General features: G+C 38.7%; 2 protein-coding genes across 3 annotated transcripts; both read left to right on the forward strand.

Moving 5' to 3' along the window:
* Positions 1-517: 517 nt before the first annotated feature.
* On the forward strand, positions 518-11,042 carry senp2 (SUMO specific peptidase 2). 2 transcript variants are annotated; one of them, XM_063499659.1, is made up of 17 exons: positions 518-863; positions 3,921-3,982; positions 4,069-4,178; positions 5,477-5,543; positions 5,678-5,759; positions 5,941-6,115; positions 6,249-6,355; positions 6,456-6,538; positions 6,970-7,018; positions 7,108-7,180; positions 7,261-7,407; positions 7,489-7,620; positions 8,775-8,999; positions 9,201-9,280; positions 9,396-9,480; positions 9,562-9,657; positions 9,806-11,042. In XM_063499659.1, exons 1-17 carry the CDS (start codon positions 685-687, stop codon positions 9,866-9,868), a joined length of 1,815 nt encoding a protein of 604 aa, XP_063355729.1. In that variant the 5' UTR covers positions 518-684; the 3' UTR covers positions 9,869-11,042. The 2 variants fall into 2 exon arrangements, with proteins under 2 accessions (XP_063355729.1, XP_063355730.1); XM_063499660.1 differs by having other exon boundaries at positions 7,264-7,407.
* A 968-nt stretch (positions 11,043-12,010) lies between these two features.
* LOC134646037 (transformer-2 protein homolog alpha-like) lies at positions 12,011-15,809 on the forward strand. Its single transcript, XM_063499708.1, has 8 exons — positions 12,011-12,184; positions 13,438-13,583; positions 13,666-13,825; positions 14,042-14,230; positions 14,556-14,671; positions 14,751-14,909; positions 15,043-15,107; positions 15,200-15,809. The coding sequence occupies exons 1-8, from the start codon at positions 12,152-12,154 to the stop codon at positions 15,208-15,210; spliced, it is 879 nt and encodes a 292-aa protein (XP_063355778.1). The 5' UTR covers positions 12,011-12,151; the 3' UTR covers positions 15,211-15,809.
* Positions 15,810-16,893: the final 1,084 nt, after the last annotated feature.

The following is a 16,893-nucleotide window of genomic DNA, read 5'->3' on the forward strand; positions in this document are numbered from 1 at the left end:
TAGGGATTTTAAATACACATTTATTACATTAGTAACAGAAACATCGGCCACTAAATTAACTATTAATGATAGCCACATTTGAGAGAGGTTAGAAAACTGAGGTATTTGGGATTTTTCTTTTTCCTTCTAACTCGCAATTGATATGCTGATTTAGTATTATGTAACAAAGAATGGACCTATGCTAGAGGTTTGCCATCAGGGCTTTCTGCCAAAAAAAGCTTTGTAAGAAGTAAATAACGCTGAAATTGTGGTTTAGATTAAATGAAACCAATCTTGAAATAAATATAAAGAAATCCATGCTCTAACTTCTCCCACTTGCTCTCCTGAACAAGTCAGAAGGGGCTAATGAGAAAGTTGCCAACGATACCACTCCGTAATCAGGGGTTCGTTTGTTTATTATCTCCGCCACGCCGCTTTATGTTTTGTATTTTATCTGTCGTCTTTAGACTTTACACTTTAGAACACCGCCCACTCTTTTTGTTTTGGTGTATAAAACGTTTGCCCTTCGCAGAACGTCAACACGGAATGACGGACGTTCTTGGCGTTTCAGCACAGCGGCGCTAATGCTAAGCTAAGGTAATGGTGGGCGGTGTGTCGTAGATTGCGGTTTGTCATCTTGCCTGTGGAGAAATAGTCCTGGACCGCATTGAAAACCTCGTTACAATTTTCTCGTATTTGACTGGGATGTATGGATGGATACTTGGCGGATTCTCGTCGCTGTTTGAGCCCATTACGGGGCAAAACCCCACGGAGTGGCCTGGGAAAGGTAGCGTTAGCGCAGAGGTACCCACGCGACCAGGCGTAAAAACAGCAGCTTGGCGGCAGGAGAGTCACTGCAGACCCGCTAAACGGAACTACCAGAGGTCGGTGATTGAAAATGGTCTATATTTTTTCAGTCCTAAATAGTTCAGACTTCGTTGGCCTATTAATGAATTGTTTTGATTGTCGAGGGCAGTCATTCACCCTTCCAGCTAGCTATCATTAAGTTTTGAGTTAACTTTAGATGTAATTTGTTTATTCACAGCAGGTGAATCTTAACAAACTATTTTACTGAAGTTTACTGACAGTATGTTTGTAACGGTATCAGTGGACACACACATGACATTTAATATCAAGTACACTCATAACGAAAGCAAAAGTAGTCTAAAACAAACTATTTATTATGACCGTTCCAATATTAATTTATTTTTGTTTAAAACCCTACTTAAATCCAGTAGCTTGTCGTTAAAAGTGTAAAACACAGTGTAAAACAGTATTTTCTCCCTTCCTGAGTTCTCATGTTTTGCATATTTGTTACATTTACATGTTTCAGATCATCAAACAAATGTTTTACTCCAGACAAAGATAATTCGAGTAAACAAAAAAGTGCAGTTTTTAAATAATTTTCTTTGTTAAGTGACTAAAAATGTCCAAACCTACCTGGCCCTGTGTGAAAATAATAGTTGCCCCCTAAACCTAATAAATGGTTATGCCAACCTTGGGAGCAAGAACTGCAATCAAGTGTTTGCAATGGCTAGCAATGAGTTTTTCAACATTGCCAACTCTACCTCACTGAAGTATTTTAATAAAGCTACACTGGATGGTTTTGAACACGAACAGTCTGTTTAAGGTAATGCCAAAGGATCTCAATCGGATTTAAAACCGGACTTTGACTTGGCCACTCCATAACCTTCATGTTGTTTTTGTTTTTTAAAGCTTTTCAGAGGCAGGGTTGCTAGAATGTTTCAATGCATAACTTAAGTGTGCTTTAGCTGCAGGCCATTCTCCTTTTTCTGGTTGAAGAGTAGTAACAGAATTCGTGGTTCCATTAATTACAGTAAGTCATCCAGGTCCTGAAGCAGCAAAGCAGACCCAGCTCATACTACCACCATGTCTGACTGTTGCGATATAAAATGTTGACATAATGGATTTTAAACCATCCAAAAAGTTCAATTTATGTCTCCTCAGTCTAAAGAATATTTTCCTGAAAGGCTTGAGGGACAAGCCTTTGTTCTTTTTGGTCAGCAGTAGGTTTACCTTGGACCTCCTCCATGGATGGCATTTTTGCCCAGTCTTATTGGTCAATCATGAGCTCTTATTGAACTCGCCGGCTCGTCCGTCGAGTTCAGTGAGAACTCGGGTTAACTGAGGCAAGTGAGACCTGCTCGGCTTTAGATGTTGTTCTTTTGTGATCTCCTGGATTAGTTGTCGATCTGTTCTTGCAGTAATTATGGTAGGCCGGGCACTCCTAGGAAAGTGCACTATTGTTCCAAGTTTTCTCCATTTGTGGATAATGGCTCTCACCATGGTTTGCTTTCCCTTGTAAAGGGTTACAAAGCTGTTTCAGACTGATAGATGTCACTAAGTTTTTTTCTCATCTGTTCTCAAGTTTCTTTAGATCTTTAGACATATTGTTTTGCTGTTTGAGATCTTTTAGCCAACTTCACTTTGTCAAACAGGTTGTGTTTCAGTGATTTCTTGATTCAGCAGGTTTGGGAGTAGTCAGGCCTAGTGAAATTGAAGTCAGTTTTCCCACAAGTGGGGTTAATAACAGTTAACTCATAATTTTGGGGGCACAATTACTTCAGATAGCTTTTTTTTTTCTCTTAATAAATGAAATCATTATTTTACTTCTGTAAAATATCTGTGTTATTACATCTGTATTTATTCAGGTAATTTTTGTCTGATATTAAAATTTGTTCCATCTGAAATGTGTGACAAATATGCAAAAAAGGAGGAATGAGGCAAATACTTTTTCACAGCAATGAATGTACACAGTTAATAAGTAGTGGTAAAGTAGTGTGAACAGTAAATGTGTGAAGCATGAGATCTGATCAGAAATAAATATAATAGTTTTATGAATTTAAACATTTGGGAATAAATCTGGATCTCCAATTAACATTTGTTTTAAAGATTAAGAAAATCTTCAAAAGACTTGAGAGTAATTTTAACTGATTTTGTAAGTCTGCCTGTAAAGGTCGTCCAATGATATCTGCATAGCATGGTTTTGTTTGGGTTCAGGCAGCACAGTCAGCAGTTTGTATGTGCTATCAATATACAAACAAGCTCTAGAAGGACTGGACAAGAAACAAATACAGTGGCATCATTGTAAATTTTTTGGGAGAAAAGGTATATGTTAAACTCTGAGAATTTTATACATTTTTTTTTCTTGAAATTTATTTTTGTAATGTGTGAATGGCCGTAAATGCGTAATTTAGTCAAAGTATTTTAAAATTTAGCAGCAGAGTGCCTCCCACAGTGGGAGCAGTTAGTGATCACTCAAAGCTACCAGTACGTAGAACAAGATTTATCCAGTCCTCTTTTACAGTTAAAGGTCCACAGTTCTCACAGAAATGGGTCTTTTCTTGCTGTTTTCTTCATTATGTTTGTTTTTATGTTTGTACTGACAGGTTGTGGCTTAAAAACCTAACCGGGGCCAATGCCTGCAAATTAGCTGTAGCTAGGATTCCTGTGTACATAGCATTGGTTGCATTTTATATAAATGCATCATTGCTAATATGTATGGTCCCTGATATATAAATAAAAAATGCTAATGAATAAATTCAAAACCCTTGTTTCAGTTTCTCAAACATTTGTTGATGCAAATTGTGGCTTTATCTCATAGAAAGTGAATATCTTTGGGTTTTGTGCAAATATATTGATGTTTGAACTCGTCACTTTGGACTGTCCGAATCTGCGATGGCCTTTGAAACTATTGCCAAATTACCTCCAGGTTAATGGTTGTTAAACCGTCGTTAGAATTCAAGAAGAACACAAAAAGAAATCACCTCATAAATAATAGCTACTTTTCCTCTGCGCTCTTATTCACAAAAGGTTGCCACAGCTGGTAGCGTGAGATTTATTTATTTTTTAATCTCTTACTTTGCAAGATTATGTATTTTTGAAAACCACTCATTTCGAACCGTTTTCTGTTATTACAGCGTGCATGTTGCAGAGAGTGTTTGCCAGAGTGAGCAAGTCGAAGTGAAAAGACGCAAAAGAGGTTTGTTAGAAAATAAAACTGCTTAATATTTTTTGCTTCCTGACGTGGAATTCGGTGATCGTGATTTGTGGTGTCCTGTCTTTCAGATGTCGTCATCAGCTTCATGAAGAAGACCGTGGCTCGGGTAGCAGGTTTACTCAGACTGCGGAAATCACTGACGAGGTGTGAGAAGCCCAGATCTCATGAAGAAACACAGGTGAGTGCCCCGTCTGTGCTTCAGACACATACATTTAGTATTATTTGCTACAGTGTATCAGAGTTCATCGAATAGACAAGTACTGAAATGACTGGGAGTTCTAAGCTGAGGTGTAATGATAGGTGGACACACACCACTTCTTAGGGCGTTTTCACAGCTGCTCTAAGGAGCTTGGAAAGAACAGCGTCTACACTTCTTTAAGTTGCTTGAAGATGTTTCACCTCTCGTCCGAGAAGCTTCTTCAGTTCTAGGGTCAAATGGTGGAGAGTCCCAGATGTAAGCCCTGTGGGAGTGTCCCCCCAAGAGGGACAATGGACCCCCTAATGATCGTCTACCTAGTCAGACGACTCAAGGTGTGAAGACGGGTGTAGGTCACAATCAGCCAAGGTTTCGGGTGAGCTCATTGTGAAACCTAACCCCACCCTATCATGTGATTTCCTGAGGTTAGATGGCCCAGGACGTGAGTAGGTATTAAGGCGGCTTGGAAAGGGATCTCAGAACTGGATTATAGATGGCAGACAGTTGGTGCCGTAAGCCACCGCCTCTGTTCAAAGATGGTCGTTCACAGTGGACATTAATGGCTTCTTTCACTCCTCTTTCAAACCATCTGTCTTCTCTGTCCAAAATGTGAACATTGCCATCCTCGAAAGAGCGACCTTTTTCTTTTAGATGTAGATGGACAGCCGAGTCTTGTCCCGTGGAGGTGGCTCTTCTTTCCAAGCTCCTTAGAGTACAATGACCTGGATGTCTGAGGACCTTTACAGACAAAAAAAAAAGTTCAGTAAACACATAAGCTTTGCATTCTGGGATGCAGCAAGGTACTATAGATGTGCAGAGGGTTTGTACAAGCTAGCAACTAGCTGTGAAATAAATGTCAAGTCTCCATGTTGTCAAATAATCCAGAACACAGGCCCTTCTTCCTGTATTTACTTTTGTTGCTCTCGCCCCAGACACATCTGGCAAATAGGACAGAACATTCTCACATGGTTTGTAGTCACGCATATTGGTTCACTTGGAGCTCACTCAGATTTTCTATGTGAAAACAAACCAAATCACAGGAAAAAGCTACAAGTTAACAAACTCATAAAGTGATTCAGACCTTTATGGAGGAGCTATTATGGCTAATTTAGGCAAAACAACACTTAGTTTAAAAGTCTTTTGGGAGTCTCTTTGTGAGATACGATGCGATGCATACTACATGTGCTGCTTTATCCATGTGGATACATACAGTTTCATAGTTAACTTTATTTATCTGTGTAACTCTCTGTAATTCCATTGAATTTCCTCTGTTGATCCAGCCTGTCGCTCTAATGGGCATAGATGAGCTCCACACCTCATGGCTGAACAGTACTGAGTGGAGAATGGGTAAGCGAAGATGGACCTTTTAGTGCACAATTCATGATTATACTGACGTCACTGTGTTTCAACCAAGCTTGTCAGTGCAGAATGATCTCATCCTTATACCCAATGTCATTTGTTTTGATGTTCTTTCTTCAAAGATAAACCAGTAGCTGGAGGTAATGAGAGTCAGGGAAAGAATCCTTTTCAGAGCTCTTTACCTCCTTTAATGAGGAAATACAGGCAAGTGATTCAGTACTGGAGATTTATGTCAAGTACAAGTCATCCAGTACCTTTTTTTTTTTTTTTTTTTTTTTTTAGCCTTTGTGCTTGCAGTCTTCAGGCCGTTCTTATTGTTTTATGTTACCACCTATTGAAAATGGGTTCCATGCTAATGTATCTCCCTCTTTTTATTTCAATCCAGTGGGACAACGCTCCCTGCAGGGCTTCCAGACAGAGCAAAGGACAGGGAGAGGAGAGGATCCCTCCAGCTGCTGTCCTCAAGGCCTGTGCTCAGGGCGGGAAATGCTAATCCTGACCCAACATGCAATGGCTTTGGACACAACCGCTGCTATAAGCCCAGTCTTACTGTGGAAGAGGTAAATTAGTCAGTTATTTGTATATATGAAAAGATACTTAAATTCCACTTTTCCCCACCTCACAGTGCCAATAATCAAACTTTAAAAGTATGAACCTCTGCACTTTCATTTCTGATATTTCTGGTGTCTTCAGGCCATAAAGCAGAATAATAAGGAGCACTACAGGCGGCTGCTCGAGATGGTGACAGAGAAATACAGCAAAAGCCAGCCACTACCTTTTAACCAATCAAAACCACAAGAGTTAGTATTAGCTTTGATTTTTATGTGGGTTTTTTATTTTCATTTTAATATTTCTATTGACCATGAGCTAATAAGTGGCTTATTTTGTATTTATCCTCAGTGATCCGCTGTCACAGGTTGATCACAAAACTGCTGCTTCAGTAAAAACTTTTGAATCCGTACACAGGAAGACGGGACAGACAGGTGGGGCACTCAGTTATCCATTACAGACAAAGCTGATTTGTTTTTATTCATCGTTGACGATTACAACTAATTGCAGATTGTTAGTAGTTTAACTTCACCCTTTTTTGTAATCTATAAATAATTTTGTCAATAACACATGATCAAATATCAGTTAATGAATATAATTCTTTTGTAAGGTTACCTAAGTGGCTTTTACTTGAAAAAACAACTTTAACGATCAAAGAATTGTCCAGATACTTAGTGGGGGGATGGCGTGTTGATTAAATCATGACTGTTTGGTTTATTTGTAACATTTTATTAGAATAAATAAAGCCTTTCATGTCACACAGTCACTTCACCCAAAGTAGGTTTAAATGCATAAATGTATGCATATTGATCAGTAAACATGTTGCAGTGACTCTTCTGTTCATGGTTTATGCTTCATTTCACAGCTGCTGCAAGTCTATTTACATGGAGAAATGCATCTGCAGCTAACGACAGGTTGGTGCGGTGCTATTTTTATTTAAATGACTGCGTCATGCATAACGAGGAATGATTGCTTTAACTTCTTTTATGCGACTCGTCTTCAGCAGGGGTAGTTTTACCTTTAGTAAGCCAATTAGCGGACCCTTTGAGGACGCCCAGCCTGTTGGATATATAAAGGTAGTCACTCCTCCTCTTCTCTGACATGCCACAGCATGGATACGAGTCTGTCCTGTCCATAATCTTGACCTGTGTTGCAGCAGAAACATCCAGCAGATTTGGATCTTTCTACAGAGGTAGCTACTCGCCTCAACCTCGTGGACAGAGACGCTCCTGCTGTCGGTCTGCCTGACACACATTCTGCACATACAAGGCACAGTGAGGAAGACCTACCCAGACTGACCAAGGTAAGAGTCTGTGATTAATGTGGACTTTTTATGCTGAGATTATTTATTTTTAATGTGTATATTGTCTGTGTGTGTGTGTAGGAAATGGCAGCAGAGGTGAGTGGAGCTTTGGCTCAAAGTGATCCCAACCGTGTCCTGAGTGCAGCTTTCAAACTTCGCATCACACAGCGAGACCTGGCTACACTACAAGAAGGCAGCTGGCTCAACGATGAGGTGAGAAAGTAGAAATGCTGGAAAGGTTTTTAAATAGAATAAATTTCATGGTTATTTTAGACAGTTATTTAATCTAATAAGTCTTGAAAATTCCACTAAAAAAGTACACAGCACAAGCACAAAAAGTCAAAAACAGGACAAGAGCAAGTTTTGCACAAAAACAAAGGAGGAAACAATCATGTCTGTATTTACCTTGATTATCTTGTTTTCATAATTGTTAGATAATTGTTGTTAGTTAATGTGAGTGCTTGATTTTTATTGTGTGACGCATAATTTTATTTATCACGCCCAGGCCAGGCAGCCTTACAAGGCACCAGTAACAAAGGAGCTGAGCCAGTGGACTAATTAGATATTCTTTATTAATCATAAGGGCAGTTCAAAAGAAGGTGTAATTCACTCTCAACCTCTCATAATCCCCATAGCCTCTTGCCATGCTAGAGTTCAACAGTGATGTTTGGCATAATTTGAATACATCTTCATAATTTTGGCATTAACAAAATATCTTTCAAGCATTTGTCTTTTAAATATATGTTTATCTTTCTTCAAATTTGATTCACATTGCTACTAAAATGTCATTGTAGAGATACTGTAGTGGTTCAGCTCCCTCAAAAACACCAAAGAGTTCCACAGCATTCTTTAAATCCGTGTTTTTTGTGTTGTTGTGTCTGATCCAGTGTTACAGGCCAGGGGTTTCTTTCTTCTTAGAGTGCCTTTTTTCTCTAAAATTAAAATTCTTACTTATTTAATTACAATGTTTGTAGCTGACCATCCTCTATAGCACTAGCTGTTTAATACATTTAATGTCTTACAAATTATCTTCGGACTCAACCAGTAGAGTAATATCATCTGCATACAATCAAATGCCCAGGGCGAAATCATCCATATAAATTGGATTCCTTAATTCTAAGAGCTAAATATTTTAAATAAATTGTACACAGGGTAGGAGAAAGAACATCACCTTAATGCCAAAGAGTGTTAAACCAACCAGTATGCATATTATTCATTAATTGCATGTATAAATACTAATTTATGTTATTTTGTTGTAAATGTTGTTTTGTTAAAAAAGCTGTAGACTCAGATTATTAAATGTGTGTCTTTAATGAGTGTTTATGTATGCCATGTTTTATATTACAACTTTTGTGTTCTCCACCAAGGTGATGAACTTCTACCTTTCCCTGATTATGGAGCGAAGCTCTGTTGAAGCAGGACGATTAAAAGTCTACTCCTTCAGCACCTTCTTCTTCCCAAAGCTAAGGGGTGGAGGAGGCGGGCAGGCTGGAGGACACGGTGCTGTGAAGCGCTGGACCAAAGCTGTCGACCTCTTCACGTTTGACCTCATTCTGGTCCCTCTGCATCTAGGCGTCCACTGGGCATTGGCTGTGAGTCACTTTGGATCTACCAGTTTTTGACATGCGCTGCCTAAAAATACCTGTAATATTGCAAAGGCTCACTCTGTACATCTAAGCTGTGATCAGTATCTTTTTTTCTTGTCAGTCATTGTCACAAATCAAATGTTTGCACTGGTTTTATTCCAGAGAAGCAGAAGTGCACATTTTAATCGCTCACCTTTTTCTTTGCAGGTGATAGATTTTCGGTCAAAGACAGTGAAGTCTTATGACTCGATGGGCCGGAGACACGATGACATCTCGAGTCTTTTACTGTGAGTCATCAATTTTCTCTTAAGCTCCATTTTACTGGCTACGTTAGACATGTTTTCACTATAGCTTTGTTTTTACTGAAGCATTATGAATGATGTAATTGTGCTGATTTTTCAGACTCTACCTTATAGAGGAGCACAAAGCGAAAAAGGGTAGAGAGCTTGACTGCACCAAATGGACTGTTGGAAGCTTGAAAGCTAGTGTAAGTCTGTGATGAATGAAATAACACTTCAAATGTGTTATTCCTCACAGTGAAATTAATGACTCTGTATTATGCATGTAGGAAATTCCCCAGCAGAAAAATGGAAGCGACTGCGGTGTTTTTGCCTGTAAATACGCTGACTATATCGCAAGAGGACAGCCCCTTACCTTTAAACAGGTGTGTATTCTGAAATCCCTGCCTTTCTTGGCACATTGCAGCATATCAGTGAACTGGTGTGAAACCATGTATGTCCATGTCCAATTTAAATATACATATGAACAGATAACAAACAATATACAAATAACATCTGCCTCTTACTTTACAGTGCCACATGCCTCTCTTCAGGAAGTTGATGATTTGGGAAATTCTTCATCAGAAGCTGCTATAGAATAGAAGGGTCGCATCCATTATTAATGGCCTACCAGAAGAGACTGGGACAGTGGGAACAACCTCTCGTGTACAGTGACTACATGTGAAGTAAGAGAAGAATAAATGGGCCAAAGAAGTGGACTTTTCCGACTGAGATCTAACCCAGTCTCGCTCTCCAGATCTGGAGTAACAAACACTAGTCTTAAGAGTTAATTGTTGCTTATCGTGTCAGGGACATGTAAACATTTTGTATTCTCTGAGTTGTAATTAGAGACAGTATTTGTAACAAGTGTGTGTCTTACAGAAACTTTGGCACTACTGACTGAATGACTTGTCATTGATTGTTTTTCCTTATTGTTTGAAGTGCTGCCTGAAGTGCCTTAAGTCTTCTCACACTGAGCTCGGCATAGTTTTTTTTTTTTTTTTCCCTTCAGTTGGGAAATTTGTTATTTACAACCCAACAATCTAGGTGTAGTTTACCCCTCCCAGCTATGATCAGAGTGGACAGCAGATGACTGGGATGAAACTTAATCTTTTTGTAAAAATATAGACAATGGCAATTAAAATACCTCCTCCAGACGTTTGTCTGACAAAACGTGCATGATTGAGTGCTTGTCGTAATGACAAGATGTATGATTCCCGATTATTTATGACTGGATGAGTGTATTTTGGAGTGTCCATGTATAGTTTTTTTTTTTTTCTTCATGACTGGAGTATTAATAGTTGTCTCTCCATAAAGCGCTGTTAGAGCTGTGAATCTGTTCAATAAGTATACTGCAGCAGGCTGTTTAGGGCTGTTACAAAGACTCGAATTATAGTATACTCCATTTAAAAAAAAGACAAACTACTGTATACACATGCATGTTTGTGCTCATGTCTTTTTTTTCTTTTTTTTTGCTATAATAAAGTATTTCTCCTTTTTTTAAAATTGTGTATTGATTGATTTATCATTAGATTAAGTGAGATAAAGGCAGATAATCTGTGTCTGTGGACTCCTGAAGGGATCAGCCACAAGAAAAGGTGTTGAGGGATATTAGGAAAAGTATTGCAAATATATAAGCCTGAAAAATGGAGGTTAGTATTAAAAAGAAATACAGAGGTCTAATTGCAAAATAGTGTTTTTGCAATGTCCAAGGCTTGTTGGGTTTTTATTTATTTTTTTTAAATCTTATGAAAATTAATCATCTCATTCATGAATATTAAGAACAGTGGTTTGATTTTTAAGAAATCTGTAGATAAATTGTTTGTTCATAATAATAAAGCTGCTGTACAATAATTCTCTTTTCCTTTCCATCATTATAACACCAAATTTAATATAATTAAATATTATTTCTCAGGAAACCATTTTTGATTTAACCAAAAAGTCCGAGTTTGATTACAATCCCAAAACATGTTTTAAAGTTTAATAACAAAGTGTTATTATTATTTTATTAAGGCTGAAGTGCTTTCTCTTTAGGTGAAAATAGGTAGAGTGAGCTCAGGTTGATCTTTAAAGAGGTGTTTCCTTTTTAATGGTGAAGGAGAGAGCTTGGATGTAAATGTGCCCCTTATCAATTTGTTTGTATGTATGAAAAATCTAATTTCCATACAATCTATATCATTTATATAAAGCAACAGCTTCTGTGGTATCACCAAACACACTGAAAATTATTTTTATTACTGCATTTCAAAAAATACTTCTCAGTAAATGCATCATATTCAAGAAAATTCCCCTTTGAATCCAAATACCTCTCTCTACCAAGTTGCAATAATAAAGGGATTTTATACATCTGTTAGTACAAACAGGGTAACTGAGGACTGAAATTGTGCTTATCATCGGATTAAACCTGGAAAGTTTAAAGGGTAATTTAGAAACACAAGTCAAATTTAAAATAGAAAATCTATTCCCACACACAATAAATATATTGGATATAATATAGTCACTCCATTATATCTCAACCTCTTTTAGATTAGATTTAGCTAGCTCTTTTAGATTTAGCTAGATTTTATTGCCCCCTTTTGTAAGACGTTGTTTTTCCAAATACAGTTCTACATTCCCTTGATTAAGCGATCTAGTCAAATTTATAAGAATATGCTCAAAACATACATGATTTCTTTAAACTTTATTTATGCATATTTGACTGTAGGTGCTTTTAACTTGAAACTCAAACCGGAAGAGGAAAGCGTCCTCCTTAGGCGCAGACCGTTTCTGCTCGGGTCAAAGCAGTACGCGTTTTCGGTAGAGGCAGCAGAAAGATTAGTCTTCAGAGCAATTTTAGCGTTAAATATCTTTTAACGCATTTGCTAAACGTGTTATTTTATAATGAGCGACAACGAGAAAGAGTTCAGGGAGCAGGTGAGTTCACGATTCATGACAATCAGCGTTAGGACGAAAGAAGCTGTTAGCTGCATTTGCAGATATGTTTAACGGCTACATTTTCTTTTTAAACAGGCCTCGAAATTAGTAAAAGTCGAGTTTATACACGAATATTAAGCACGTTGTGTGAATTATAGACTTAGATTCTTAAAGTGTATTGGGGCGTTTATGTGAAAATAAGAGGGCTAGCGCTTGCTTGCTAAGCTAAAGCGTGCGGCCTGCTAAGCGCAGCGGTCGGTAGAGGAGGCCGCCGCCTGGCCGCGGGTGCTTTCACTTTCTCATTTACTTGTTATCAAACGTTGCTTAATGAAAATATAACTAGCCAGCAGCAAATATATGTGTACAGTTAATAGTTAGCTACCTCAACGTTCAGCTGTTTGTGAGTAAGTAGTGAGTAAGTAGCTTAGTCCCAATGAAGGTCAGTTAAACTTAAAAAGTGCAACTTTTCAGTCCTAATAATAATGTTTCCTGGTTTTTCTTGATGTTTTTTTTCCCTTTTCTTTTCATTTTTTTTAAATTTCTGGTTTTAACAGAAACCAACATGCCTTATCACCCTTGTTTGTTCTTTGTTAAGGTTGAGGTTGGAAGAAAGAAAAAGGCGGAAGACGTTTCAGATGTGAAGTTATTATTGTTTGAAGCTGATGGTGTTGATGCATGCTAATGTATGGGAGAGATGCTGAAAAAAGAAGCGATCAAGAGCTGTCCCCGCGTCTAGTGTTGTAATGGCAGATGGTAAAAGGGGGAAGAGGAGGAAAAAAAGAAGTCATATATTCAAACGGAAGAAAGAAGAAATGAAGGGTTGTTATGAAGTAATGAAGTTAAAGAAGTTATGAAGTTAAGATGAGAAGTTTTCCAGGGTATGAGTAATTTCCTAACAGCCTGCTATGTTATTACTCTATTTCATCCTATTATTTTTCTCTATAGCATGCATGATTTTCCCTCTCTGTATCAGCCACATCACTGGTCAATTCCTCCATTCTTTATTTTTAATTAACTTTTTGTGCAGTCAATATTTAAGCTACATTTCTTAATATCTGCTTGAAATATCTTTAGTATTTCACCTAATTCCTCAATATTTAGTGTCAATCCTGCTAAATGCGAAAATGTGGTGAACTTCTTCTGAAAAGGGCATTGAAGGTGGTGAGCGGTGTCACCTCCAGGCCCTGTAGTGTTGTTGTTTTGGTACATTTGGCTTTAGAGTGTTTCTGACATCTGCAGTCTGGTTTGTTCAGGACTCTCGGGCCGGCTCGCGGAGCCCATCCCCTGGAGGCTCACCTAAATCCACTAGCCGCTCACCAGCGCGCTCCAGAGGTGGCTCCCATCATTCCAGATCCAAATCTCAGTCCCGATCTAGATCTCGGTCAAGATCTAAATCCAGGTAAGTCAGGTTTCTGGTTTAAGGTACATAACAAGATAATCGTGTGAGATTTTGGTTTCCTCACCTGTGATTTTGTCTGCAGGTCTCGATCCCATCGAAGCTCACGCAGGCACCACTCCCGTTCCCGCTCTCGTTCCCGCCGGCGCCGCTCCAGGAGCCGATCTCGTAGCTCTGAGTACCGCCGGCGCAGGAGCCACAGCCGCTCCCCCATGTCGAATCGACGCCGACACATTGGCAACAGGGTATGGTGCTACTTTGTTAACTTGTACTCAAGGTGTTTATGGAGACGCGAGTCATCAATTTTTAGATTTGACAGTTTAATGTTGACTGTGTGATGTATAGTTTAAGGTGTGTGTGTTTGTGTGACATTGAGATATGTTGACATATGTCACAATCATGAATTTCTCATCTTAAATTTTTTTTTTTTTGTCCCCACACATCAACGTTTCTGCTCACAGGCCAACCCAGACCCCAACAACTGTCTGGGCGTGTTTGGTTTGAGCCTCTATACCACTGAGAGGGACCTAAGGGAGGTTTTCTCTAAGTATGGCCCGCTGGCAGACGTCAACATTGTGTATGACCAGCAGTCGCGTCGATCCAGAGGTTTTGCCTTTGTCTACTTTGAGAACTGCGAGGACTCCAAGGAGGTAAGTAGAATAACATGGGGATATGTATTTAAAAGCTTAAAATAGTTGGCTTATTTGTCCTAATATAGTTAACCTCTTTGCTGTTAAAAAGCTATTTTAGTTCAAACTAAACTTCAAAGAGCACATCCATGGTTCTGTAAACAGGGTGAACAATAGTAAATAAGTAAAATAGCACAAAAGACAAATGTGAAAGTGGAACTTGTTTGATTATGCAACTCGTCTGGTCCGTCCAGTCTGCTGTTTAGTGTCTACACAAGAGTGAAACAATTTGCAATGCAAACAATTTCAGTTAGTCTGCTTCTGACTGTGCGTGTGTTTATTTTAGGCCAAGGAGCGAGCTAATGGAATGGAGCTGGATGGACGCAGGATCCGAGTGGATTTCTCCATTACCAAACGAGCCCATACTCCCACTCCAGGAATCTACATGGGACGCCCCACATAGTGAGTGCTTGTCCACTGGGGAGCTTGAGATATTATACGGTTACTTGAGCAAAATTGACACACTATCATTTGTTTTCAGTGGTGGTGGTGGTGGTGGTGGTGGTGGTGGAGGCGGCGGCGGTGGTGGCTCATCACGTCGTGTCTCAAGGGACTACGACAGGGGCTACGACAGAGGCTATGATAGAGGCTACGATCGTGACTACGATCGTTACGATGACCGCGAGTACCGTTCATACAGGTTGGCGCTTTTTCCAGCACCGTTTGTATCCCAGTGTTGATCATGAGGATTTGATAATGATGCATGATTGATACAGTTACTGACTAATTTGAGTCTTTAACTAAATTTTTTTTCCCCTCCCCTCATCCTGCAGGCGCAGATCTCCATCTCCTTACTATAGTAGAGGATATCGCTCTCGATCACGGTCCTACTCACCACGTATGTTTAAACCATGTTTCTGCCATTAGACTAGTTTATTTAAAGAACCTTCAATTTGACTGAATCTCTAATCTTTATGTATTTTTAAACAGGTCACTACTGAGCAACAAGAGAAGAGGCGACAGAAGTGTTACTATTTGGATGACAGTTTTTTTTCTGTTGTTTTTGTTTTAAATCTGACAATATTATGTATGTGATTTAAAAACTCTGCATCTGTTTGTGTATCAAAAGTTTAACAAAATTGATCCAAAAAACCCTAAATTTCTCCCTGAGCACAAAAAAGTCAGCAGGGAATCATGCTGCACCAAGTCTGTGCAAAGAATCAGTTTTTTTGTTTTTGTTTGTTTGTTTTGTTTTTTTGAAAAATGAAAATGGGTTTTGTTTGGTTTTTTTGAATACTCAGTGTGATCAAATGAATTGATTGAAAGCACAGTCAGTGGTTGTAAAAAGGCTAGGATGTGCTCAGTAGTTCTCGGTTTCTTTTGTTTGTTTTTTTTAATGTATCATAGCTGGATTTTTCTGTGCCAGTTTTCAGCTTTCTCATTTTGCTCTTTGTTGGTAGGTGATTTGTTAAACTGTCGTGAGCGTAGTTTGCCCCTCATTAAGTTTTAAATGCCATGTTTCTTTTTCAATTTGTTTTTGCTTGATCGAAGATCCACTTTTGTTTGTATATAAGAAATAAAAAAAAATAAAAAATACTTTGACCATGCTGTGCTCTTTGTATTTAAGATGCGCTGCCATTTTTTTTTTTCACACCTAAATTGTGTTATTATCAAAATTGTCAGAGTTACTGGTTAAAGCATTAATTATTGAACATTATTTGATTAAACTAATGTCTTCCACCAGTAAAAAAAGCATTGCTTGATTACTACTAACAATATAGAAACAAACGTTTGGGTTTTATTTTAATAAATTACAGCAACAGCTACAAGCAGTCATAAGCACTACTGCTCCCTTTAGGGGTCAGCACAGTGGATCGTCAGCCTCTATCTCATCTTATCTCTAGAATCTCTGTTACAGCAACACTGTATATCCTCCACAACATCTGTGAATCTTCTCTGTGATGGTTTTGTTTTCCTCCTGCCTGTCAGCTCCATGTCCTTTGTCCATTATATTCCTCTACACCAATCCACTCAACCTGATCTACTCATCTAATGTACTCATCGTGTCCATCTTGATTATGAAACGGAAAATATTTCCATTTCATAATCCTTTCATTTCACTCTTTCTGCTGTCCTTTTGTCACAAAACATCTTCACTCCACCTCTCCTGCACTCTTCTTCACTTCTTGTGCACTTTCTGTTGCTATGGATAGTTGATCCATGTGGGCAACGGGCTAAGCAGAGAAGCTCAGACCTCTCTCTCTCCAGCCACTGGGACACCAAAGCATTCTTAGGATATTCGAGAGACATTTCTCCAGCATTTCTTGCTTCTGCTGGCTTTCATTCCTCTTCTCTCCAGTGCATACTTCAACCTCTCCAGGCTTCTCTTCTACCTGCTCCCTACATTCACTTAATTTGTGAGGACATTGTATTTTGAAAAAGTAGACCCCTTTCTGTTGTTGTCCAGCGTATTTTAATGAGGAATGACCTCAGATATCCAGTTCTATCGAAGCTAGTTAAGAAGTAAAGTCTTTTTTATGGGTTACTGACCACAATTAAATAGCGAATTATTTGGTCGTCTTCGGGTTCTTGAACGCATTACGCACGTGTCACGGTGAAACAGACCGCGGAGTAATTTTAAATACTCACGAGACGACTCATGTGTCGTATAACAAAAGAAAGGC

The sequence above is a fragment of the Pelmatolapia mariae genome, linkage group LG16_19 (genome assembly GCF_036321145.2).
Source record: "Pelmatolapia mariae isolate MD_Pm_ZW linkage group LG16_19, Pm_UMD_F_2, whole genome shotgun sequence".
Classification (NCBI taxonomy): Eukaryota; Metazoa; Chordata; class Actinopteri; order Cichliformes; family Cichlidae; genus Pelmatolapia; species Pelmatolapia mariae.

Excerpts from the sequence above, each read along its gene's own strand:
- senp2 (XM_063499659.1), top strand. The coding sequence starts at position 685 with ATGTATGGATGGATACTTGGCGGATTCTCGTCGCTGTTTGAGCCCATT. Across the intron at positions 6,116-6,248 it reads CCAGTCTTACTGTGGAAGAG|GCCATAAAGCAGAATAATAA; the intron begins GTAAATTAGTCA and ends TGGTGTCTTCAG. Across the intron at positions 6,356-6,455 it reads AACCAATCAAAACCACAAGA|TGATCCGCTGTCACAGGTTG; the intron begins GTTAGTATTAGC and ends ATTTATCCTCAG.
- LOC134646037 (XM_063499708.1), top strand. The coding sequence starts at position 12,152 with ATGAGCGACAACGAGAAAGAGTTCAGGGAGCAG. Across the intron at positions 13,826-14,041 it reads GCCGACACATTGGCAACAGG|GCCAACCCAGACCCCAACAA; the intron begins GTATGGTGCTAC and ends TTCTGCTCACAG. Across the intron at positions 14,910-15,042 it reads CGCGAGTACCGTTCATACAG|GCGCAGATCTCCATCTCCTT; the intron begins GTTGGCGCTTTT and ends CTCATCCTGCAG.